At 44.2% G+C, this 27,535-nt stretch overlaps 3 protein-coding genes across 3 annotated transcripts; 1 reads left to right on the top strand and 2 right to left on the bottom strand.

Annotated features, from left to right (window-relative positions):
• Positions 1 to 16,281: 16,281 nt before the first annotated feature.
• Positions 16,282 to 16,659, bottom strand: LOC127303134 (uncharacterized). Its single transcript, XM_051333909.1, has one exon. It carries the CDS (start codon positions 16,657 to 16,659, stop codon positions 16,282 to 16,284), a length of 378 nt encoding a protein of 125 aa, XP_051189869.1.
• Positions 16,660 to 17,271: 612 nt separating this feature from the next.
• Positions 17,272 to 24,838, top strand: LOC127298690 (uncharacterized). Its single transcript, XM_051328531.2, has 3 exons — positions 17,272 to 17,667; positions 17,752 to 19,564; positions 23,837 to 24,838. Exons 1-3 carry the CDS (start codon positions 17,345 to 17,347, stop codon positions 24,638 to 24,640), a joined length of 2,940 nt encoding a protein of 979 aa, XP_051184491.1. The 5' UTR covers positions 17,272 to 17,344; the 3' UTR covers positions 24,641 to 24,838.
• A 1,694-nt stretch (positions 24,839 to 26,532) lies between these two features.
• Positions 26,533 to 27,288, bottom strand: LOC139831439 (uncharacterized mitochondrial protein AtMg00310-like). Its single transcript, XM_071820718.1, has one exon. It carries the CDS (start codon positions 27,286 to 27,288, stop codon positions 26,533 to 26,535), a length of 756 nt encoding a protein of 251 aa, XP_071676819.1.
• Between the last annotated feature and the right edge of the window lie 247 nt (positions 27,289 to 27,535).

Raw genomic sequence — 27,535 nt, 5'->3', positions numbered from 1 at the left:
TGCCGGAGTTAACAAGCTCCACAATAATGCTCATGTTTTAGTAACCTTTAGTGTAAGATAGATCAACGCTACTAAACCAAGTACTAGCATAGCATGCACACTGTCACCTTCATGCATATGTAGGAGGAATAGATCACATCAATATTATCATAGCAATAGTTAACTCCATAATCTACAAGAGATCATGATCATAGCACAAACCAAGTACTAACACGGTGCACACACTGTCACCTTTACACACGTGCAGGAGGAATAGAACTACTTTAATAACACATCACTAGAGTAGCACATAGATAGTAGTGATACAAAACTCAGATGAATCTCAATCATGTAAAGCAGCTCATGAGATCATTGTATTGAAGTACATGGAGAGAGATTAACCACATAGCTACCGGTACAGCCCCGAGCCTCGATGGAGAACTACTCCCTCCTCATGGGAGCAGCAGCGGTGATGAAGATGGCGGTGGAGATGGCAGCGGTGTCGATGGAGAAGCCTTCCGGGGCACGTCCCCGCTCCGGCAGGGTGCCGGAACAGAGATCCTGTCCCCCAGATCTTGGCTTCGTGATGGCGGCGGCTCTGGAAGGTTTTCGTGGGTTTCGTCAATTGGCGTAGGGTTTTCTGATCCAGGGGCTTCTTATAGGCGAAGAGGCGGCGCAGGAAGGTCGAAGGGGGGCCCACACCCTAGGGGGGCGCGCCCCCCCCCCCTAGGCCGCGCCGGGGTGTGGTGTGGTGGTCCTGCCTCCCTTCTCTGGCGGTTCTCGTGTGTTCTGGATGCTTCCGGGTAAAATAGGAACCTGGGCGTTGATTTCGTCCGATTCCGAGAATATTTCGTTACTAGGATTTCTGAAACCAAAACAAAGCAGAAACAGAACTGCACTTCGGCATCTTGTTAATAGGTTAGTTCGAGAAAATGCACGAATATGACATAAAGTGTGCATAAAACATGTAGATAACATCAATAATGTGGCATGGAACATAAGAAATTATCGATACGTCGGAGACGTATCAGCATCCCCAAGCTTAGTTAATCTCCTCCCCAGCAGGTAAAACGATAACACGGATAATTTGCGGAGTGACATGCCATCATAATCTTGATCATACTATTTGTAAAGCATATGTAGTGAATGCAGCGATCAAAACAATGTGTATGACATGAGTAAACAAGTGAATCATATAGCAAAGACTTTTCATGAATAGCACTTCAAGACAAGCATCAATAAGTCTTGCATAAAAGTTAACTCATAAAGCAATAATTCAAAGTAAAGGTATTGAAGCAACACAAACGAAGATTAAGTTTCAGCGGTTGCTTTCAACTTGTAACATGTATATCTCATGGATATTGTCAACATAGAGTAATATAATAAGTGCAATAAGCAAGTATGTAGGAATCAATGCATAGTTCACACAAGTGTTTGCTTCTTGAGGTGGAGAGAAATAGGTGAACTGACTCAACATTGAAAGTAAAAGAATGGTCCTCATAGAGGAAAAGCATCGATTGCTATATTTGTGCTAGAGCTTTGATTTTGAAAACATGAAACAATTTTGTCAACGGTAGTAATAAAGCATATGCATCATGTAAATTATATCTTATAAGTTGCAAGCCTCATGCATAGTGTACTAATAGTGCCCGCACCTTGTCCTAATTAGCTTGGACTACCTGGATTATCACCGCAATACATATGCTTTAACCAAGTATCACAAAGGGGTACCTCTATGCACTTTGTACAAAGGTCTAAGGAGAAAGCTCGCATTTGGATTTCTCGCTTTTGATTATTCTCAACTTAGACATCCATACCGGGACAACATAGACAACAGATAATGGACTCCTCTTTTAATGCTTTAAGCATTCAACAACAATTAATTCTTTTCTCATTAGAGATTTGAGGATGTTTGTCCAAAACTGAAACTTCCACCATGGAACATGGCTTTAGTTAGCGGCCCAATGTTCTTCTCTCACAATATGCATGCTCAAACCATTCAACTCAGAGTAGATCGCCCTTACTTCAGACAAGACGAACATGCATAGCAACTCACATGAAATTCAACAATGAGTTGATGGCGTTCCCCAGTAAACATGGTTATCGCACAACAAGCAACTTAATAAGAGATAAAGTGCATAATTACATATTCAATACCACAATAGTTTTTAAGCTATTTGTCCCATGAGCTATATATTGCAAAGGTGAATGATGGAATTTTAAAGGTAGCACTCAAGCAATTTACTTTGGAATGGCGGAAAATACCATGTAGTAGGTAGGTATGGTGGACACAAATGGCATAGTGGTTGGCTCAAGTATTTTGGATGCATGAGAAGTATTCCCTCTCGATACAAGGTTTAGGCTAGCAAGGCTTATTTGAAACAAACACAAGGATGAACCGGTACAGCAAAACTCACATAAAAGACATATTGAAAACATTATAAGACTCTACACCGTCTTCCTTGTTGTTCAAACTCAATACTAGAAATTATCTAGACCTTAGAGAGACCAATTATGCAAACCAAATTTTAGCATGCTCTATGTATTCTTCACTAATAGGTGCAAAGTATATGATGCAAGAGCTTAAACATGAGCACAACAATTGCCAAGTATCACATTACCCAAGACATTATAGCAATTACTACATGTATCATTTTCCAATTCCAACCATATAACAATTTAACGAAGGAGAAACTTCGCCATGAATACTATGAGTAGAAACCAAGGACATACTTGTCCATATGCTACAGCGGAGCGTGTCTCTCTCCCATAAAGTGAATGCTAGGATCCATTTTATTCAAACAAAACAAAAAACAAAAACAAACCGACGCTCCAAGAAAAAGCACATAAGATGTGATGGAATAAAAATATAGTTTCAGGGGAGGAACCTGATAATGTTGTCGATGAAGAAGGGGATGCCTTGGGCATCCCCAAGCTTAGATGCTTGAGTCTTCTTAATATATGCAGGGGTGAACCACCGGGGCATCCCCAAGCTTAGAGCTTTCACTCTCCTTGATCATGTTGCATCATACTCCTCTCTTGATCCTTGAAAACTTCCTCCACACCAAACTCGAAACAACTCATTAGAGGGTTAGTGCACATTATAAATTGACATATTCAGAGGTGACACAATCATTCTTAACACTTCTGGACATTGCATAATGCTACTGGACATTAGTGGATCAAAGAAATTCATCCAACATAGCGAAAGAGGCAATGCGAAATAAAAGGCAGAATCTGTCAAAACAGAACAGTTCGTATTGACGAATTTTAAAATGGCACCAGACTTGCTCAAATGAAAATGCTCAAATTGAATGAAAGTTGCGTACATATCTGAGGATCATGCACGTAAATTGGCTTAATTTTCTGAGCTACCTACAGGGAGGTGGACCCAGATTCGTGACAGCAAAGAAATCTAGAACTGCGCAGTAATCCAAATCTAGTACTTACTTTTCTATCAACGGCTTTACTTGGCACAACAAAACACAAAACTAAGATAAGGAGAGGTTGCTACAGTAGTAAACAACTTCCAAGACACAAATATAAAACAAAGTACTGTAGCAAAATAACACATGGGTTATCTCCCAAGAAGTTCTTTTCTTTATAGCCATTAAGATGGGCTCAGCAGTTTTAATGATGCACTCGCAAGAAATAGTATTTGAAGCAAAAAGAGAGCATCAAAAGGCAAGTATGAAACAAATTTAAGCCTAACATGCTTCCTATGCATAGGAATCTTGTAAATAAACAAGTTCAAGAAGCATAATGCAACAAGCATAGAAAGATAAAACAAGTATAGCTTCAAAAATTTCAGCACATAGAGAGGTGTTTTAGTAACATGAAAATTTCTACAACCATATTTTCCCCTCTCATAATAACTTTCAGTAGCAACATGAGCAAACTCAACAATATAACCATCACATAAAGCATTCTTATCATGAGTCTCATGCATAAAATTATTACTCTCCACATAGGCATAATCAATTTTATTAGTTGTAGTGGGAGCAAATTCAACAAAGTAGCTATCATCAAATATAGGAGGCATATTGTAATCATAATCAAATTCACTCTCCATAGTAGGTGGAACCAAAAGACCACTATCATTATAATCATCATAAATAGGAGGCAAAGTATCATCAAAGTAAATTTCCTCCTCAATGCTTGGGGGACTAAAAATATCATGCAAACCAGCTTCCCCAAGCTTAGAACTTTCTATATCATTATCAACAATGGTGTTCAAAGCGTTCATACTAATATTACTACCAGCATGCAAATAAGATTTCATAGGTTTTTTAATTTTCGCATCAAACAATCCATGTTTTAAATCAGGAAATAGAACAAGAAGCTCATTGTTGTCCATTATGCCAAACTAGTGTAAACAAGAAACAAAAAGATGCAATTGCAGGATCTAAAGGAAATAGCTTCGAGCACACACACGACGGCAACAGAAAAATACTTTACCTGAGACCGTAGTATGAGTGCCTTTTACCTTTCCTCCCCGGCAACGGCGCCAGAAAAGTGCTTGATGTCTACGTTCCCCCTCCTTTCCTGTAGACAGTGTTGGGCCTCCAAGAGCAGAGGTTTGTAGAACAGCAGCAAGTTTCCCTTAAGTGGATACCCAAGGTTTATCGAACTCAGGGAGGAAGAGGTCAAAGATATCCCTCTCATGCAACCCTGCAACCACAAAGCAAGAAGTCTCTTGTGTCCCCAACACACCTAATAGGTGCACTAGTTCGGCGAAGAGATAGTGAAATACAGGTGGTATGAATATATATGAGCAGTAGCAACGGTGCCAGAAAAGTGCTTGGCGCGTAGTTGATGGTGGTGGTATTGCAGCAGTAGTAACGCAGTAAAACAGTAAACAAGCAGTGGTAACTCAGCAGTATTTAGGAACAAGGCCTAGGGATTACACTTTCACTAGTGGACACTCTCAACATTGATCACATAACAGAACAGATAAATGCATACTCTACACTTTTGTTGGATGATGAACGCATTGCGTAGGATTACACGAACCCTCAATGCCGGAGTTAACAAGCTCCACAATAATGCTCATGTTTTAGTAACCTTTAGTGTAAGATAGATCAACGCTACTAAACCAAGTACTAGCATAGCATGCACACTGTCACCTTCATGCATATGTAGGAGGAATAGATCACATCAATATTATCATAGCAATAGTTAACTCCATAATCTACAAGAGATCATGATCATAGCACAAACCAAGTACTAACACGGTGCACACACTGTCACCTTTACACACGTGCAGGAGGAATAGAACTACTTTAATAACACATCACTAGAGTAGCACATAGATAGTAGTGATACAAAACTCAGATGAATCTCAATCATGTAAAGCAGCTCATGAGATCATTGTATTGAAGTACATGGAGAGAGATTAACCACATAGCTACCGGTACAGCCCCGAGCCTCGATGGAGAACTACTCCCTCCTCATGGGAGCAGCAGCGGTGATGAAGATGGCGGTGGAGATGGCAGCGGTGTCGATGGAGAAGCCTTCCGGGGGCACTTCCCCGCTCCGGCAGGGTGCCGGAACAGAGATCCTGTCCCCCAGATCTTGGCTTCGCGATGGCGGCGGCTCTGGAAGGTTTTCGTGGGTTTCGTCAATTGGCGTAGGGTTTTCTGATCTAGGGGCTTCTTATAGGCGAAGAGGCGGCGCAGGAAGGTCGAAGGGGGGCCCACACCCTAGGGGGGCGCGCCCCCCCCCCCTAGGCCGCGCCGGGGTGTGGTGTGGTGGCCCTGCCTCCCTTCTCTGGCGGTTCTCGTGTGTTCTGGATGCTTCCGGGTAAAATAGGAACCTGGGCGTTGATTTCGTCCGATTCCGAGAATATTTCGTTACTAGGATTTCTGAAACCAAAAACAGCAGAAAACAGAAGCGCACTTCGGCATCTTGTTAATAGGTTAGTTCCAGAAAATGCACGAATATGACATAAAGTGTGCATAAAACATGTAGATAACATCAATAATGTGGCATGGAACATAAGAAATTATCGATACGTCGGAGACGTATCAGGTACCCCAAAGGCTCAAGTTTTATTCTCAATGGATACACCGATGCGGATTGGGCGGGTGACAAGGATGATAGGAAATCAACTTCCGGGGCTTGCCAATTCCTTGGTAGGTCCTTGGTGTGTTGGTCTTCTAAGAAGCAAAATTGCATATCTCTCTCCACCGCCGAAGCCGAATATGTTGCCGCCGCAAGGGGATGCACTCAATTGTTATGGATGAGGCAAACTTTAAAGGAATACGGTGTCATTTGTGACAAAGTGCCTCTATTATGTGATAATGAAAGTGCCATCAAGATTGCCTATAATCCGGTGCAACATTCAAGAACGAAGCATATTGAGATCCGAAATCATTTCATTAGGGATCATGTTGCCCGTGGTGATATTGAGCTTATCTATGTTCCTACCAAAGATCAACTTGCCGATATTTTCACGAAGCCTCTTGATGAAGCAAGGTTCTCTTATTTGAGGAATGAGCTAAATATCATTGATTCAAGGAGTCTAGCTTGACCATCTTGCAAACACACCTTTGTCTCAAAACTTTACTTGGTTTAGATGTGGGCATGGAGATAGGGGGAGTGCGGTTTAAATTATTGAGCTATCCCTCCCCCCATAATGCCAACATTAAGAAATCATTCTCTTTATATCATATGTTGATATGTGAGCTTCAATGATGAGTAGTGGCTTGGACCCAAGATATATCTTCGCGGTGCCATGCCACAACACTCATATATGTGGCCTAGGCCACCACACTCTTCTTTGTGAAGAGTTGGAGTTGTTTGGATCTTCATTGGATTTTATTGACATCTCCTTGTTTATGGGAAAACACTCATTTTTGGCCTTCATTTGCATTATTTGCAAAAATGAGTGATCATGTACCATCTCACAGTTTGGCGTATCTGTCCTAAGCCTATCTCATCTAAGACATATCCTTCACCTTCTCAAGTGCACCTTGTTCGTGTCAAAATCCTGTTTTTAGGCACAGTTTCCTGTTCCACCGGAAGTTCCGGTCATTTCGACCGGTACTTCCGGCTGGTATCTTTTCGCCTGTTCTGCCTTGTTCGTGTCCTGCCTGGGTGGTTCCTGCGAGACCGGAAGTTCCGGCTCCAACGAGCGGAACTTCCGGCCTTAAGTGGCCACTATATAACTGGGCCGAACGGGTGAGCGATTCCATCTTCCTCATTTTTCCCTTTTCCAAGATCTATTTGGTTGTGCTCCTTCCTGTGACGGCTGCTGCTCCCGGCCGGATCTCCCTCCTCCGGCGCTCCCCGCCGGATCCTCTCCGTGGATCGGCATCCTCTCCCTCTTCTCCTCCATGGCTCCCCCCCGGTTTGTGCCTTCTCCCTCTCTATGTGTGGGTAGACCTCACTAGATGAAATATAGGGCATACTCTAGGCAAAGCTATGGTAGAAATCCTCTAGATGCCTTTCCTCTACTAGATCGTGCGTAGGATGTCGTGGTAATGCGGTCCTCTTAGCCATTGCCTAAGATCTGGTGAGAAACTGCCGCTGTCTTCGAACAGCCGGAAGTTCCGGTCCTTCACGTCGGAACTTCCGCCCGGGGCGGAACTTCCGCCGGTTCTCACCGGAACTTCCGGCCTGGCGTTTTATCTGCTGTTACCCGATATCCTGTGCATGCTCTGGTGCTTGGCCTCCTTGCTTATTTACACTCATTCATCACTCCTATCTTTTTGATTCCGTTATCAGGTAGTTCCAAGAAGAGAGGCAAGGGTCATGTGGATGAGGTTGAGGAAGAGCTTGAGCAAACCCGACCATCCAAGCTCACCGCTCGCCAGCAAGCTGCTCAGAGGCTCAAGTCACCGGCTGTTCGTGGGAAGAACATACATATATCCGTGAAGGGCATGCAATATAATGAGTACAAGGAGCTCCGTGACATGAACCCTTACCTCACCCCTCGGAACAATAGGGTTGGGGATAAGCGGTTCCACAACAAGACCCAAGAGGAGATATTCTATGAGATCTACATACCATTCAAGAAAGGGGTAGCCCCTCAACATGCTATTGACACCGGGAAGATGGCTACTAATAAGTACTTTGAAGAAGCCTATGCCATGTGTGGAGAGTTTGGGCTCTATCCCATTATGGAGCTCAACAAGGACTATGATGTTGGGTTGATTCAACAATTCTTTGCCACCGTCCACTTTGAGCAAGATGAAGCAAAAACATTTCGGTGGATGACTCATGAGAGGCTCCTTGAGTCTAACTTGGCAAAGTTTGGAACCGCCCTTGGATATCCTCGCTTCCCGGGCGTTGATGCAAATGGTTGGAGGTGCCATGATAGCTCATGGGCTCAAACAAGGGAGGTCTTGGAGCACCTCTACATCCCCGGCTGGGGTGTACCGGGCAAGAGTGCGGATCTTCTCCCTACTTGGGATATTATGCTTAGAGTCTACCGGGAAACCATTGGACCGAAGGGTGGCAACCTTGATGAGCTACATCTTTATGAAGTGGATCTTATGGCCAACTCTTTTGCTAAGAAGGGCACCGGTGAGAAGCTTGATGTGATGGACTACATCTATCATGAGATGTGGTCATGTGTGATGGAGAAGAAGCTTCCCGCCTATGCTCCGTACATTATGAAGCTCATTGAGGACACTTGGATGGAGACTTGTCAGGCTAGACTCGTTCAATCCATTCCACTCACTCTCACATTCCATGAAGTGAAGTCATTGAGGGCCAAGCGCCACAACTCTCCTCTTGAAGAGGTTAACCCCATGGATGAGAAGCCACCAAGCTGGGCTTCTAAGCTTGCTCGCCGCATGAGACAGATTTTTTGCCTCACCTCTGCAGTCAACCACCGTCAGTATCAGCAGCATGCAGAAGCCAAGAAGTCTCGGGTTCGTCAGAAGAGCATCATGAGGGCACTTGCGGTGGACGTGTCTCCTCCCGGATCCGAGGAGAACATCACTCCGGAGGCGGAGTGGGTCTCTCAGCATGGCATGCCTCTCCCTCCAGATGGTCTTGAGATCGAGTCTCCTCCGCACACTCCTCCCTACCACGGCGCTACATCGAACCTCCCTCCCGGCTGGGCTAACGCCGACCCTTGGGACGTGTAGTTTCTCCCCTTTTTGGTGCCTTGGTGCCAAAGGGGGAGAGCGAGAACCTTATTAGGTTGCTCTCCGTTGGGTATTTGCTTGGGGGAGTCACAAGCTCGTGTTGGCTTTGATTTTTATCGCTTGTGATTCTATTTATCTTGTGGTGTTGAACTATGTTCTAGTTTATTTGGTTTGTAAACTCTATCTATGTGCTTGGAACCTTATTTGTGTATGGTAAACTCCGTATGTGAGTCTTCCTTGGTTATCTATGTGTGCATGATCTTATTATCCATATGCTTATCACCATGTTGTATTGCTAATCCTTGGAAGACGGATGCAAGATATAGGGGGAGCTTCTTATGTACCATTGCTCATATCTAGGGGGAGCTCCTCTATATCTCTCACTTTGTTGTTTACATTATCCATTCCTTGCAAATACGTGTGTTGTCATCAAACACCAAAAAGGGGGAGATTGAAAGAACATTTCCCGCCCTTTTGGGTTTTGTGTGTTTGACGTCAACACTATGTATATTTTTATGAGTGTTATTGTAGACAGGTACAAGCTATCAAAGATTATGTTGGATCGGTGAATTGCTTTAGCTGTTCTGGAGTTCTGCAGTTTTTCTGTGACTAGCGGAAGTTCCGGCCCCAGCAGGCGGAAGTTCCGCCCTGGCTTTTTTCAGCAGAAGCTCCTCAGCGCAGTTTGGCCACAGATCTTTTCTTCCTGACCGGAAGTTCCGGTGAAGTTGGCCGGAAGTTCCGCCCGGCGGAACTTCCGCCCAACTTCCGGACAAGTTCCGGAATTCCGAATTTGTGGCTCAGTATAGTCCTGTAAGGTTTTCGCAAGTTTCCGGAACTTGGCAGGAACTTCCGGCCACCGGAAGTTCCGCCCAAGTTCCGCCCCTTCTTTTGCTTTGCAGGATATTTATCAGAGGCGGAAGTTCCGGCCTGAATGGCCGGTACTTCCGGTGGAAGCCGGAACTTCCGGCCATCCTGGCCGGAACTTCCGGTGTAAGTGAAATTCGTCCCCAACGGTCAGATCTGAAAGCTCCACCCATATAAATAGCTTTCTTCTCCAAAGGGATAGGTTGCTCAATCATTATACAAGAAATCTGCCAAGCCACCTCCATTAGAGCCACCTCAAGAAAGTCAAGATTTGCAAGATCTCCTTCCTCCCCCAACCAAAGCTCTTGATCTTTGGAGATTCGAAGGAGAAGACACCGATCTACGTCCTCACCGAAGCGTTCTTCATTTCCCCCTCATTTGTTTGAGGGATCTCATGCTAGTGTTCCTATTTGGTTCCCTAGTTAATTTGTGTTGATGTATTGTTGTTGATTGTTGTGTTGTAACAGATTTGGGAGCCTCCAATTTGGTTGTGGATGTGTGCCCCAAGAACCTTGTAAAGGCCCGGTTTCCGCCTCGAGGAAATCCCTTAGTGGAAGTGGGCTAGGCCTTCGTGGCGTTGCTCACCGGAGATCTGAGTGAAGCCTTCGTGGCTGTTGGTTTGGCTTTCGTAGCAACCACACTCCTCCAAACGTAGACGTACCTTCTTGCAAAGGAAGGGAACTACGGGAATCATCTCCGTGTCATCGCGTGCTCCACTCTCGGTTACCTCTATCCTATTCTATCTCTATATTGCTTAGATATATCTTGCTTAGTTGTTAGCCTTGTCATATAGGTAAATTCACTTAGTTGCATATCTAGAGAATTTACCTTTTGTGTCAAGCCTAAATTGAAAAAGAACTAAAAATTGGTTAGCACCTATTCACCCCCCCCTCTAGGTGCGGCATACGATCCTTTCAGCAGTGAAAAGTGAGACTGAGAATGTACTGTGTAGAGTGAAACGAGCGATCAGGATTGTTTTGCCCCCTTGAAGTGGCCTGGTTGGCCGGGTATGCTAGCATCATTTATAGGAAGAATAGGTATAATCTTGGTCATTATTTTTTAGTTCTTTCTGTCCCTCTTTTGCAAAACCTTTAGTACGGTCATACAAAATACATATATTTTTTTATTTGTCTGAAATTTCTTTATTTCTTGTTTTCGTCTTTTCCGAAATCTTTAGTATGATCATACAAAATACAAAAATGAAATATATGACCATAAAAGTTAGTTTTTATTCTAAAATTCGCGTCAACTTTGGTTAGTTTGGTTATTACCCAAACCGAACCGAAGTTTAATGGTTATTACCGAATCTGTACCATATTTTTATATGTAACCGTATTAACAAAAGTATTCAAATTGTATTTACCGTATAACCGAATTAACTGAACCGAATTAACCATATTAACCGAATGCGCCGCCGGAGGTTTACCTCTGGAGATACCTTTATGAAAGTATCATGATGTGGTCCTCACGGTGCTCAAAGTGCACACAGCTTAGAAATGTGATCAATTGGCAGTACAAAATTTAGATAATCCATGGTGTTTTCCATGAAACGGCAACGTAGTAAAATAAAATATCTTAAAGCAAAAAATCATAAGCGCTAAGCTCCCCGGCAATGACGCCGGAAAACAGCTTGATATCTGCAAGGTCATAGATCGCGTTTAGATAGTTTTTAAAAGTAAGAGTATCGAATCCACGAAAAGCTTGATTGGTAATGGTTTATTACTTCGCACTACCATCAATAAATTATATACTGTAGATCTATTATTTATTCCAGGCAAGAAAAATAAAGATGTTTGTAAAGAGGCAGTAAAATTATACTAAATAACTATAAAGAAAACAAGATAATGCTTGTAAAATAAAGTGCTTGGAGCTCAATAGGGGTAAAACGTTTTCGGGGAGTTCCGGATTTCCCACTACCATGTGTACTATGTTGATTGGGACGTAATGCATGAGTTGTAATATGTTGGTAATGTGAGGAGAGGGCCATTTAAAGGTGCTCCCAAAAGCACTATTTCACACCCCTCATAAGCACTACATTCTCCTCCGCATGAGGCGTGTCGGTCAAGTAATTAAGGGTCTCCCTATGGCTATGGTCATATGCCCTTGTACCTCGTACCCCCTGCTAAGACATGATTGAAAGAGGTGGTGGATTAGTGTCACCTGTACGCCCACGTACTTCCAACCAAGGTTAATGATGATTGCATTCATTGTCCCTAATGAAAAATATTGCAATGGTGCATAACATACAACATCACTGAAGACAACCACCACTTTCACATATTGCAACAAATAAACATAAATCTTTATTTCAGTTCATACAAATGCTAGGGTTCCTCCATCTCCCCAAAAACAAATGAAACTACTCACACATGGGGGTAAATAACATCATCATGAATTGAAATGGAGTACTATGACTCAAATAAGTACAAGTGCAAACCAATCTAACAATTGGAAATACAAGATGGATGAAGAGGATGAAATCGACGATGGTTGTGATGGTGTTGTTGAAGATGATGCCCAAGCCTCCAAGATACAATTAGCAACGCAGTGGATCCCATTTGGTGATGAGTTCCCCGTCCAGATACCTTCTGGAGGTGAGGTTTCATGGTTTTTCTTTGTCTCTGTAACTCTAATCTGAGATACACCTTCGCAGGGTTAATATACTTGACGAGGCGGTTCACCGACACATGGTACAATCACACCATACCGGCGGGTGTGACCATACCAGTGGTCGTTAACTCCACGATCTTCACAAGTTTGTGATTTTTTCCTCTGTTCTGATTTGGAGGTGGTACATGCGTGGAAGGTGTGTTAATGCCTTCAATCATCATAATTGTGGCCATATATGATCTCTTTTATTGATTTGTTGATCTTCCTCCTTAAGTGTACGATCCTAGTGAAATACACAAGATAGGGGTGCGCTAACGCGAAAAAATGACAAAACCTCCAACTTCTAATGTCGCGTCCGCGAGACGGTAGGCACCGGAGGTTTTCACCTCCTTTTTTTGTTCGGTAGTGGGTGCTAGGCGCTGCTAACCTGGATCACACAAGAGACATAAACACACGATTTTTACCCAGGTTCAGGGCCCCAAATGTGAACCCCTATCTCTTGCTTATTTGATTATACTATGGATATTTGGTGTACACGAGGAGCTACGACTCCACCTTCATTTGCCTCCTTCTGACCTTTAGCTTATACCTCCGGCTGATGGCCTCCTACACTACTAAGGCCCTCCTTTTATATCGCAAGGGGATACCATGGGGTAAATTTGCATGTACAACAAGTGGCAGCCAGTGGGATGGGCGGCAAGATGGACAAACACTGGTAGAAAAAAGGGCTTCCGTCCAGCCCCATTAGTCGCGGAAATATTCGAACCGCGACTAAAGGGGGCTTTAGTCGCGGTTCGGGAGGCAACCCGCGACTAATGCTCCATCCGAGACGAAAGGGTACCCCTTTAGTCGCGGTTGGTAACACCAACCGGGACTAAAGGGCTATGGAAGGATGCGGCCGGCGGAAAAACCTTTAGTCGCGGTTGGGGACACCCTTTAGTCGCGGTTGGTGTCCCCAACCGCGACTAAAGGTTTTTTCGCATTTTTCACTCCCCACGCACCCTGCACCCCCCCTTGGATCGCCTTTTTTTGCTTTGTAAAATACAAAAGAAAATGATAGAAAATTCAAAAAAAAAAATTGTTTTCAGATTCTTGTATGTTATGCAACCTACTATTCGGAGAAATTAAAAAATTCGAATTTTCATTTTTTTTGCAATTTTTTTAAAAAAATGGTAAAACCGCAATAACTTTTGCATACGATGTCGGAAAAAAAGTATAATATATCAAAAAAATCCTGGGAAAAAGTTACATCCGAATTCACCTGGGTTTACCCGGTTAGCCAATTTTTAGATTCTCAAAATTCCAAATGAAAATATGAAAGCAGGAAGATTTTAGTTTTTGCCAGAAATTCCGTATTTTTTATTTTTTTAAAATTTTAAATTAATAATTGCATCTTGCATAAAGATTACTATTACTTAACCATAAAGTTAGCTAATTTTTAGATTTTCAAATTTTCAGGTTTTAGGTTTGGCAAAAAAAATATTTTAAAAAATAAAAAATTAATTATAATATAAATTTAAAAAGTTAATATTTATTTATTTATTCAAGATTATTATTACATCATTACTTTTGTTTATTAAAATAATTATTTGACATTTAAACAATAAAGAAGTGTGACATCGACCAACATGTTAATAGGATTGATATGATACTAGTATCAACAACATGTGCACGAAGCACTTGGAAGGAGGATGGGAAAGGAACTTGAAAGTTAAGCGTGCTAGTGCTGGAGTAGTGGGAGGATGGGTGACCGAGCGGGAAGTTCGACCACAGGTAAGGATTAAGTGTAGTTAGTGACTAAACTATGCAAATAACAGAAATAGTAGAAATTCTAAAAAAAAAGAAAAAAAAGAGGGAGTGAAAAATAATTAGAAACCCAAATAAATTAAAAAAATAACTCGAAATAGCCTTTAGTCCCGGTTCGTGTTACAAACCGGGACTAAAGGTCCTTCGCCCCGGCGCATACCAGCCGCCCACGTGGCGGGGCCTTTAGTCGCGCATCGTTAGTCGCGGTTGCGTAACCGCGACTAATGGCTGTTGCAAACCGCGACCAAAGCCGTTTTTTCTACTAGTGAAACTGGTGTCGAGTACGCGCTTTGCACCGCCGGCCTCGACGCGATGCCTTCGATATGTCTTGTCGCCTTGCTCCCACACTGGCAGTGCACACTGTTTTTGCCGCGGAGTAAATGCGTTCGTAGGCCGCCTCAGGGGAGTGGCGCCAGCTGTCACACATGCGCTCCCAGGCAAGGGCATGTCCCGGGGCTCCAGGAACACACCATCCATTGAAGATGTGACCTCCCCCGTCAAGGCTTGTTCACGTGCCATCGTTACGGTCGAGGCTTGTTCCAGTCATGGCCCCAGGTTGCTGCCCACAGGCTCCTAGGAGACTGCTCCCGTGGTGCGCTCCCTAGGGCTGCACTTCATGAAGGAGTTCATGATGAACATAGCCTAGGAGGGCACGACGGCTTACCGGCTCTCCTCCTCTCGTACCCTGAAGATGTAGATCTTGTAGATCTCCACGCTCTTCTTACAGTTGGGTATTGCCTCCACCCAGGCGTTCGACACAGTGGGGACCCTATTTTCCACTACGTCGACATCTAAGGAGATTTTAGTGTCGGAAAACAAGTCAATTTTTGCACTCATCACTCTCCTCCTTGTGGCAGTGACGAGAAGGTCTAGAGTAGGGGCTCGAGGTGGCGGCGTCGTCTCCCGCGGCATGAGGGAGCCAGAGGAGAGGACACGGTGTGCCACGGATATATTTGAATTTGTTTGTTGCAGCCAACAAAACGTCCCAGAACTCTATTTTTGTTTTGAAATTTGAGGATTCTAAAAAAGCTCCGGCGCATCCGAGCATGCTTCGGAATTAGAGCGAAAAGCTCTGGCGCTATCCCATAAATGGTTTTACCTCCCTTCCTCCGAGTTTGCGAGCGTGCGGGGATCCATCAGAGCCGCAGTCTCCATCTTTAGGGGAAATGGAGGGAGAGGAGGGGGAGGTGGGGCCGGTGCCGGAGTGGTGGCCGGCAGGGGAGGGGTGGGCGCCACGGCGAGCGGAGAGGGAGGTGGGGGTGGAGGGATCACCCGCTCTGAGGTAGGAGAGCGATATTCCTGGATTCTTAAATCTCACAGGTATTTTTTTAGAGCAACTGGCAGGAAGCAAGAGGGGAAAACCGACCAAACTGTACACGAGGGCATATTTAGATTATGGTGGAAATATGCCCACGAAAACCACCAATGGTAAAAATAAAAAAAAGGGAGAAACTAGTCCGGTTCGGCCGGGATAGCCGGCCCGAAGCCAGTTATGGAGCGGTCCCTCTGAAGGATGTCTTCCCTCGTGATATCCGCCACGTCCCGGTAGGTGAGCCATCGTACAGTGGAGATGCGCCTGTTCCGTTCCTTCCACGCATTCCAGAGCACGTATAAGAAGCGGCCGCTGATGCGTTTCTGATCCTTCTTAGGATTTTCGTCGATCATGGCCTCCTACCACTCTGAAATGGAGTGGTAATCAAGGCGATTGTCACCCATCGTTGTCCTGGGATTTCACCAGGTTCCATATGGCCATAGTGTATGGGCAGTCTTTGCAGAGGTGGTCGGCCGTCTTGGGCGCGCGAAGACATAAAGGACATAGGGGATCATGGGGCCAACCCCTGATGGCGAGCATATCCGCAATGCACAACTTTCCGTGGAGGGTGAGCCATCCAAACATCTTGCACTTGGGCTCGGCGTGGGAAGCCTAGATCTTCGTGGAGTGGAATCTAGCGTGACCACCGAAGAACTGAGCATTGTAAGCGGATGCACTGTAAGTCGCATCGGAAGTGAGGGTCCATGAGATGGAGTCCGGTTGCTCGGGGATGAGGGTAATGGATTGGATGATATCCCATAGCTCTAAATATTGAGCCAGCTGGGTAGGCGTACTAATCGTGGTGACGGAGCGAATCCAGTTGTTATCGCTCATCTCTTTGGCAACCGTGCGATTTTGCCGGGAGGCAATTTTGAAGAGGTTAGGTGCCCAAAGGGAGAGGAGGCCCCGTCCGAACCAGTTGTCATGCCAGAAGGAGGCCAACTCCCCGTTGCCAATGGTGATCTTGGTAGAAGCCCTGAAGAGAGCCATGTCAGCATTGTCGCAGGGTAGTTTAGAACTAGTTCATGTGCGCTCGGGATCAGTCCATTGGAGCCAAAGCCAACGCAGACGCAGAGTGCGTCCAGATCTCTCGATATCCGGCAGTCCCAGTCCCCCAAGAATCTTCGGCATGCACACCGTTTTTCAGTTAACCAGTGCTTTCCCCTGGACCGCATGCTCGCCCTCGTCCCCCCCGCCCAAACGAAGATCCTTGCAATCTTGTTGATCCTATCCCGAGCCCATTTAGGCAGCGAGATGGCGTGGCGTGGTATATACCGGTAGCCATGAGCACCGTCTTTGCGAGGATGACCCTTGAAGGCCGTGCACAGGTATCAAAATAAGAAAAATATACTTAGTAGGGGCCATATTTGAATATGTCCACTTCTTGCTGAACCGTGTTGGACCCTCCAACTTGGACGAGATGCGAACAGCAGAGGAACGGCAGGGCCACACACAGCGAATGTAGGGCAAAGCACCCACACTAAGAAAAGTCGCGGAAACGAGTGCTGAGGCTGAGACGCGCCACGACGACTGGTCATTCAAGAGGAGATACATCCATATTCCCTTGAACTCCTGGCCTCCTAGGCAACGTCTAGAGCAACAAGAACAAGACTAGAACAGCTGATAGAGGAGAGAACAAACAAAACTGCTTGGTTGATCTGACCACGATAGCATAATGGCACAGGTGCTGATAGTTGGGATGATGTCGGGTGTGGCGGGTCGACTTGTAGTCGTCCTTAAGGATGCACTCCAGCTGCAAGGCGCTCGAGGGCTCGAACTGGAACGGGCAACGAGTGGAGATACGCCCTCGTACGAGGTACCGGAGCTGCAGCTTAACATCTGCATGGTATCCGAGCTGTTCGTGCAGATCCTTGCCACGGGGCTCGGCGCCCTCGCCTTAGTCTGGGCGACTGTCGTCCTGCTCGGCGGTTTCTCCACTTCTCTACAGAGAGCTGATTTCTGGGTCATCACCGTTATCGTCTTCATACAAACAGCCAGGTACCTCCTCAATCTTCATCCTCTTATGGCACTTTACTTCATACAAATAGATGGAGTAATTGGTTTGCCGGTGTTGAGCAACAGGGTCGTGGGCATAAATGTTAGCCCCGAGGCAGAATTTTTCAATCAAGTTCCGCCCGCATTCCTTGAATTGGGTGCCGAGCACTACTCGACATGGGGGCGAAGAAGGCCGTTGACTGGCCAAGCAACTGGCCGAAATTTCGTTTACTATCTCATGATTGCACTCGGAAGTGCACGGGATTTCATAACCATTATGGCCTTCTTAGCAGTATTGGTCCTTGCAGTTCCTATGATCGCAGGGTTAGGCTGCATATCACTTTCCATTTATCGTCTTGTTGCCCTCCTGTCGAGACATCACGAAAACTCCAACGTGTTCCGTGCACTCATCTTGTTCTATGCTCTCGTGCTTCTCCAAGGTGGATTGTTCATCATCTGGTTGTTTCTGAGGCTCCAACGTGCTTATCTTGCGATTCGCCTGAGCTTGAAGTATAGACTTGAGGACAAGAGAGAATTGATTGACAAATATATGGACAAAACCTTGAGCACGGCCATAAAAAATGGGGTGTCGACTACCATCAACAGGAACCTGGCTTCCTTCGCCGCAGACTTGATAAAATCTGACTACAGTCGAGACCATATTGATGCAGTTTTGGTGATACATACATTGGCATCACAAGAGGACCATAGAACAAGAACCCTATCCCAGATACAATCCTCACCGCTGTGTGTTTCCAGGCTGCTTGACATGGTTACCTCAAAGAGCCGCACTGATCAGAGGACAAAAATATGCATCGCAGAAATTGTGGCACATCTTGCTAGCAACTTGCACCTGGCTGACATATCAGGAGCAACGGAGTCCATATCTTCCATGATTGATCCCTGTTTTACAAAAATATCAACAACAGCTGCCAGTGTCAACATTGACCATCAGACAGCTATTGGCATCACAATTGACCAGCAGGGGACTATTCAGTCAGCTAGTGCTACCAATAGAGCAGAAAACAGCGGACTTTGTATTTCCATTAAACAACTAATGGAAAGGCAAACAGCTTGGTGGAAAGAACTCATCAGAAATAACCAGCAGAGAACTCTTTGGAGCCACCGTAATACTAGTGGAGAAGACAGCCTCACAGATGACAATCAGGGAACTCTTCGATCTTCCAGCACTACCAGTGGAGCAGAAAGTAAACCTTTAATTATTCATGGCCTGATGATTCTTGCCAAGCTTGCTGTTAATCCGGACAACTGCAAACAGATATATGATTCCAAGGGTCTCTTCTCCAAGATCATATCGCCAGTCAAAATAAGAGTGTATTTGATCCCCGGACATGATGGTATCGCCATGGAAATAGCTGAGAAGGCCCTGGAGGTAGTGAGCATGCTTGTCAGCGGCACAGATGAAACCAATGGAAGGATACGTGAAGATATTTGTAGCAATGGGATAGCAGTGAACGATATCTGGCCAATCTTGCAAAGGGACCACATGTACAACAAGCTAAAAGTTCCAGCAACCAGGATCCTTACAGAGCTATATTTGGATATATCTACTCGGGCTACCATTGGACTTGATAACATATCTGTATTCATCGAGGTCTTGGTAAACATTTTCTTTGATGCTGATAATGAGCGTGGACTCAGGAAGACTGCAGGAACAGCATTGGCCGGACTGGCGATGGACAATGCTAATTGTATGACAATCATCAATTTCCCAACAGAGACAGGAACTTCAGTTGAGCTGCTCACAGCTATGATTCCTAAGGCAGAGGACAGGTTATATCGAACTGCCATAGCACAGCTGCTGATGCAATTTTGTGCAAATTCCAATTCCAACGAAGAAAGGGAACATCTCAAATCAGTCAAAACAATTCTACATGAAGTAAGAGTAAATATAAATGTCCAACTTATTTTTTCAATGGCCTATTAGTATTCCATAAATTACACAACTATGCTTCATAGATATGAAAGAGCTATTCAGAAGGGAGAATATAATTAAAAATAGCCACGAGTTTATTTTATCTTATAAACTTTCTCATCTGCATCACATTCTTCGGATAGAGAATATAATTAAAAATACTGGACAAAACATAAAATAAATTAGTGAATTTAATCTGAAATTTCAGTAAACTTTGAAGACCTGTCTCTAGATATGCAAAGTGTTTTTAGGGAAGAATTTAAGAAGTGTTGGAATATATGGGTTAACCACATATTGTATATAACCTAAACCCAGATAGTCACATAAGGCCACTCAGTAAGTGGAACCCTTTGGTGCCATATTGCTAATGGAGATCTGTTCTAGCTCTTTGAAGCATGGAAAAAAAATACAAACTTATGCTTTAATGTCATGATTTATTTGCTCAGTGTTAAATTAGCACTAAGAGTGTACAGTATTACAAAGATACACAAGATGTAGCTTCGTTACAATTTCAATTCAGTTCTGCTTGCTGCTACAATGTATTGTCAGCACAATATTTGCCATATATTTATTTATTTTGTCTCAAACTAGGTTGCTGTAGTATCTAAGTTCGATCCAACACAACAATTCGCAATCCTAATCGTCAATGTAGTGTAAAACCAACCTCCATGAAGGCCCCGTTCGGGTGTTCGGTACAATAAAATTTCCGAAAATCTGCTTAAGTTCAAATGGGGGCTAGCATTGAATAGTTATTTGGAACCCGGGAACGTCTGTTATTGAAATAATAGCCGCTAGACTAGATCGCAATTCGGGGCTTCGGGCTAGCAGATTCTTGAAACCTAGATACACCAAAGTGACTTATAAAACTTATAAGGTAAGCGATAAGTTTTGAAACTTAAACTGTAGCATCTCATTGTAAAAAAACATAGTTGATGGTCATATTATTTTAAGAAAAAAATACATGGATAAGTTTCACCTCAATATATATGCGCGTGATTCTTTTCAAGAACTTTCAAAAAGCTTACAAATCTGTTTTTTTCTAAGATCTAGAAAATGAGTGGACCTGAACCTAGGTTTATTTTTTGGCATGAATCCCCAAAGGGAATTGATCTACTGGTCTAGATTTTGTGACCAGGCGTCCCTAGGCCAAACAATGATATTCCGGATCTGCCCCTATTTTTCAAGCCCATACCAGATGGTCTACACCCACGTGAGAACAAACATGGGATCCGCGTGATGAAGGCCGGAGTACCGGGACGCCTGAAGGTGGCTGACAGCGTCGTCGATTCAGTCGAAATGGCGCGTCGCAGAATTATCCGTCAGCTAGGCAACCATGGATGTGGGCTTTAGTAGATGGCCCATTTTTCGGGGCCTAGATATATTTAACGGGGGTTCAGTAGAGGCTCTGTTGAACTTAATGTTTCGGCCTCAGGCTCAAAAGTCATTTGAGGGTCTGTTTAGGGGCCTGCCGGAGATGCTCCTAGGTTTTGTTTTTAACCCATTAGGCATTTTTAGTTAGGTATGTTTCAAGTGTTAATTGCACATAGTTTATCTTCAACTGTTGACTTTTGAATATTTTTTCCTAAAAAATAAGTCGGATTTCCTTGAGGATTAAATTAATATAGGTTGACAAATATATTTTCTTCTATGAAACTTGCAACCATTCATATTTGGAGTAATTAAATAGTTTGTCATAATCAAGCAACCTATGCAGTATATGTTTGTTATTAATGATGACCTCGATTGATAGTCGGACTTATAGTTAGGTAATAAGGAGTTATGACAATTATATGTTGCTACGCCAATTTCATTCAGTTCAAGCCTAACTAATTCAAATTTGTTTTCAACTAATTATTAGTGCGTGGATATCAGATACTACAAATTTCAGGTACGTGTATATACCATCTATCTTATTGAGTTTCTCTAGTACGTTTGTATCCGATTAAGCCTCTTAGTTAGTATGTGTGCACAGCCGTGCCCCCGATGGATTCCTCTTTTTTTTTTCTCATAACCCAACATTTTTTTTTTTTACATCTAGTTAGTCAAGCGTATCTAATGGTATAAACTTCTTTTCTTAGAACATCCCATGAACTTTACGCTCTATGCTTTGGATGGAAAAAAAAACACCCTATAGACCTTTAAACTTCTAGGACTACTAACTTTATGTGGCCAAACGTAACTTCATCTCTCTAATTAAGCGGTAGAACTTAGATTCCACGCATGGTTAACAACAATCAAACTTCTCATGTATACCTGATAAGCTGCAGAACAACATAATTCATGTAGTAGAACCTGATGTTATAACAGATAAGAATGCAATACACATGTGTGATTCATTTGTGATTTGAGAAGACATAGCTAATAGTCGTGGAACTAAATCATTTTTTTTGTTAAAAGCAAAATATTTTATAACCTAGGGCCCTGGGAATGAATAAAAAATTGAGATCTGCATTGTTGAGAATTATCATCTGAAATCTTTTTGAGGAGGACAACCACAAATAGATAACCTAACAGAGACATGCAGACAAATTATATCGGAGTTGTCGTTGTTATACAGAAGCAAGATATGAGGAATAACTTACTGCTGAGTTTCCTCCAAATTCCTCTTTGATGTTTTAATCGGATGCGTTCCTTCAACCCGGACGAAGCACATCCACGCAGTCAATCAGCAGACAATGGAAGGTCACCATGGTCAAACTTGATCAAAGGAGAATACCTGTGAGAGCATGAAATAATTGTCAATCTTACCGGAAACTTGTAGGCGCGCGCGTACGTGAGGATGGTCTTTACTAGTATCTCTGAACTCAGAGGAAGATCGGACGTAGTTGCATTAGATGGCTGCAAGAACATGATCTTAAAGAAGCAAACTTGGGTAGCTACCGCCTCGCCGGCGAGCAATCCGCACAACGCGGATAGGTCACCTGGAGAACTTCTCTTCTATTTGTACGATCGGGGACGGCATGGCTGCCGGATTGGATCTCGTTCAGGGGAAAGCTCCTTTATATTACTCCCTCCGAGGGAGTATTATTTTTTCTTCTTAGTGTGAATCAGGGAAGATCGCGGAGGAAAAGGAGGGCTGCTCCGGTGGTGCTCCCCCTAAACAAAGTTGGAGGGTCATAATGCGCTTGTTTTTTTTCTGTGTTGGGTTCGTCGAAACCCATATCCAGTCCACGTATACCCGTATGTATTGATACGGCATGTGTATGTCGAGTAAGAAAAAATAGAGGTGACGTGAGCAAGATTTTTATAGGACCTTTCTATTTCGGTAGATGCACGTGACCGTAGATACATACAAAAATGAGGTACAACACAATACAGGCCATATGTACCTTTACAGGGTTGTACGAACGGTGAACCTACACTAAAATTACAATCGTGCTCTCGCTTACAAACATGTATGAAAAAATCTCCATCGTTGTTGTGTTTTGCGCGCCTAAAAATTTTACATGGGAGGAGCACCGGAACAGAAGTGGAGGAAAAGATGCGCGTATGCGAGGACTTTTCATCCAACCGTTATTGATATTTATTAGGCTAATAGAACGGATAATTATGTCTAGACTAGTATCAAAATTAACGTGGGGGCTTCCTCCAGTTAGTAAATAATAATAATATACCTAGCTAGACTAACCTTGAGAAACACCTCTTGGTGTGTTGGTGGAGTCGCAGAGCCATGATTGGATCCACCAGAGTTACAATCTTGGTGCTAACAATCATACCGCGGAGGTCTCCCTTACAGTAATTATATCAAAAGATATGTAAAGTAACCTAGTTATTTTAAACCCCAAAACATAATAAAACCTAGAAGAATTGATTAACCTGTCAATCAAACAGTTGGCCTTTGAGACAATAAAACACTTGTGCCTAACGCCACATTATCAAATTGTTGAAATTTATCATCAATATTTAAAATGTAATTTGATCATTTTACAGATTTCATCACTGTATTTTCATATAGCTATTCATGTGTTATTTGGTTTTGTTTTCTTCACGTGTAAAATTGTTGGGACCTTGCGTACTCCATAGAGGAAATCCAACAAAAAGCGTCAGCCTTGCCGATTTTGTATATGGAAAAATGTAATGACAAATGAATGTTATCACGCCTCATTTTAAAATTAGTACCTATGCACGACCTTTCTTCCTTTTTACCTGATGGCATTGCTGTTAAAATCTCTTTCATGCATCCTTGTTCTTAGGGTAAGAGGTTTCGGCTTTACTAAAATGTTTTTGGCATGGCAGGTGCTCAAAGTTATATGTGATGTTGACCAAGCAGCAAACACAAATCATGCGAGTTCTCCACAACACAACCCGAGCCAGCAACAAGCAGCAAACGCAGATCAGGCGGGTTCTCCACAGCAGAACTCAGGCCAGCAACAAGCAGCAAACACAAATCAGGCGGGTTCTCCGCACAACCCAGGCCAGCAACAAGCAGCAAACGCAAATCAGAGAGGTACTCCACAGGACAACCTGGGCCAGCCTCCGTTTACTCGGGCACTCCATCGCTTGAACAGTCTTCTCGGGGCTCCTCGTTCTCGTGTTGCTAACAGAAACACTCCTGGTAACAATTTGCCGGCTGTTGCTCAGCTCGTAGGTGGTAGAAGAATATCCCTGGTAGCCTTCTTAGGCCTTGCCATGCAGATATGTGACCGACTGAAGATCAGTGCAGATGATTTTGATACCGCACTTGCAGACATTCCTCTTGCCATGGGTGAGTTCGTAGATAAACTGAACGATATAATAGAACAGTGCAAGGGCCAATCTGTTGATAGCTTGGAAGGGGAGGGTCCCTCAGTTGATTATCTGATAATAATCAAGACCTTGACAAAGTTATGTACATGGATGATGCAACACAAGCCAGACTGCATCGCAGAATTCCAGAACAAGAACACTAGCACAAAACTGCAAGGTGCCCTGGAGGATATGAGAGAACTGGAACTGGGTATGCTCCTTACTGGCAGTGGAGGGGACATTGCTAATTACCAGACACTTTCTACTATCGTGGCTGTTGCACGGCAGAAAATGGATGCTAATGTGCGAGGTTAAATACTAAATAGGGAGGATGTATTGTAAGTGTGAAATTTTGTTTCGGTGCCTACTGTTCAAAGAATTGTTTCACTATGTCTACCCGCCTGTGTCAAGAATTAGCTGCTTGACTGTGCATGTTATCTGGGGGAAGACGTTCTGGTTTAGGAGGAGGTGCGGAGACGCACAGGGTGTAGCACCAACCCATCTGTAGATATGTATTACTTTCTATTTTTAATTACTAGAAAAAATACCCGTACGTTGAATCAGGAAAAAACAAATACTCAAATGCTTTAATAAAATAATTATTTTTATTGATACTTCACCTCTTTGTCACCATAATTGTAAGAAAATTAGATTGTGAGCCCCTCACTCGATTTGTAATACCGCATACTTGAAATAATGATGGGCAGCCCGTGTATGATCTACACATGGCGTCATTGTGGCTTCTAATTCTGCCTCTCATTTAATCTTGCACCATATCGCCGGGCTGTCCTTGTGAAGGAATGGTATATCGGGAGTGGTGTTTTGGAACATGGGATCATATGCTCTCTATATTTTGAAATGCATCTTACACATATTTTAAATTTTAAAAAAATTGAAACAAAAAATTCACGCGTACATCTTCACGTGCTACACACTCACAAAGTCGTTTCATAAAAAATAAACTTATCATGTGACGTGTGTAAAAAAGACAAAATTCAGTGCTGAAAACAATGCTTTTCACAGGATAAGTTTTCTCTTTTTTACATAGGCCACAAAAAATATTATTTTTTCGTGAAACTTGACGCATACACATATATTATGGATATGTACATGTAGATTTTTTTATCAAAATTTTTCCACACTTCAAAATATGTTTTATTGGTAGAGGGAGCATACGCACCCGGGAGCCGAATTGAATTTCCGTGGTATATCCTCTTTTTATCCATCAGTATGGACTATAATTCTGCCTCTCATTTAATCTTTTTTTTTACGGTAGGCTCAAGACGAGTCCTGCTTTAACTTAATAAAACCACACACGTCAGAATACAAAGTCGAAACAACCAAACAGAGTTCACACATACAAAGAACAGAACAGGTCCAGGTCTCAGACCCATCTAAACCCACACACAAAACCAAGAGACACCAACCCCCAAGCTGGGATCCTAAGAGCTGACGATACAGATGTAGATGAAGACTCAGACCGGTGCCGGATCCTCCCGTACCGCAGCATGAAGGGAGCGAATCTGCCCGATCGTCATCTCCAGCGCCTCGCGATCCTGCCTCCTAGCCACAAGCTTCCATACCTGTAGGTACATAGACATTTTATAAAGAACATCAGCCGGCTGCGAAGGAAACTTGCCCTCGATGGAGAACTTGTTCCGCAGATTCCACAAGGACCACAGCAACGCCGCACAACAGGTCGAGAACACGCGTCTAGTCTGACCCACGCACCCGTCAAGGGATCTAAAGATAGCGGCGACACAACGGGGGTTCCAGGAGCAGCCCAGTAGCTCCGTACTGCGCTCCACATAAAGCTCGCCAGCGAGCAAGAGAAGAAGATATGGTTCGTATCCTCCCACTCATCACACATGGCACATCTGCCCGTTGACGGACCCTTTCTAGAGCGAATATTATCACGATAAGGTAGTCGCTTTCTGACCAGCTGCCATAAGAAAACCCTAATCTTAAGTGGCACGGAGACTTTCCAAAGTTCTCCGAAGTGCTTGCGCGGTGTCCCCTGACATGGTCTCCTATAAAGGGACCAGACCATAAACCTCCCCGAGGGTTCGAGCGCCTAGGATATGATATCCGGGTCGTGAGAAAAATCGGGGGCTCCTAGAGCCCTGAAGAGGTCGACCCACTCCGAACGCTCGCGTCACCCCAACGCTTGCCGGAAGGGGATATGCCAAATTCCGCTCATGTACGCCCTAGCCACCGAGACCGCCGGGTCTAGGGCCAGAGAATAGAGGGTCGGCCTTGAGGGGACCCCTCCCCTGCCACCAGTCTACCCAAAGCCTGGTGGAGGTACCGCTGCGCACCCGATGACGTGCACCCAAGCCGAACAGAGGTTTAATTTTCTGGATAGCGTTCCAGAATTGGGAACCACTCTGATGCGAGTCAACCAGAAGGCCCTTGGTTTGTAGGTACTTATTGTGTAGGATGTCTGCCCAAAGCCCCTGCTCAGCAGCATACAGCCTCCAGATCCACTTCGCCATCAGGCGGATGTTCATAAGTTTGGTGTCGACGATCCCAAGTCCTCCCAAGCATTTGGGTTTACAAACCGCGTCCCAATGCACCCAATGGTACTTGCGTTTCGTACCGGAGCCCTCCCAGTAGAAGCGCGATCTGTGCTTGTTGAAAACCTGGTGCACCCCGTCACCAAGTAGGAACACTCCCATGGCATGCATGGGGAGGCTCGACAGGCAGGCATTTGTGAGAATTAGCCTAGCCGCCGAGGATAGGAACTTGCCTAGCCAGGGATTCGCTCTCTTGCCGACTTTTAAGCCAAGAGGCTCCCAATCACTGACCACTAGGGCCCTATCACTAATTGGCAGACCTAGGTACATGAAGGGGAAGGATCCGAGTTTGCAGTTGAGCATATTCGCGACCAGTTGTTGCTCCTCCTGAGTAACCCCAACAGTCATCACCTCACTCTTATGAAAATTGATGCGCAGCCCCGACATGCACTCAAAACATAAGAGCAATAATTTAAGGTTGGCAATCGCCAACGCCTCTGGTTGGATCATTATGATCGTGTCATCCGCATATTGCAGGTGTGACACCCCCCCCCCCCCCGGGATAAGGTGTGGCACGACCCCCTGAATGTGCCCCGCCGCCTTGGTCGCCGAGAGCATGGCGTCTAAGGAGTCTACCGTGAAGTCAAACAGGATGGGGGAGAGGGGGTCGCCTTGCCCCACACCCCTCCCATTC

The sequence above is a fragment of the Lolium perenne genome, chromosome 5, assembly GCF_019359855.2.
Source record: "Lolium perenne isolate Kyuss_39 chromosome 5, Kyuss_2.0, whole genome shotgun sequence".
In the NCBI taxonomy this organism is placed as follows: domain Eukaryota; kingdom Viridiplantae; phylum Streptophyta; class Magnoliopsida; order Poales; family Poaceae; genus Lolium; species Lolium perenne.
This window is presented reverse-complemented; position numbering and strand designations above follow the sequence as displayed.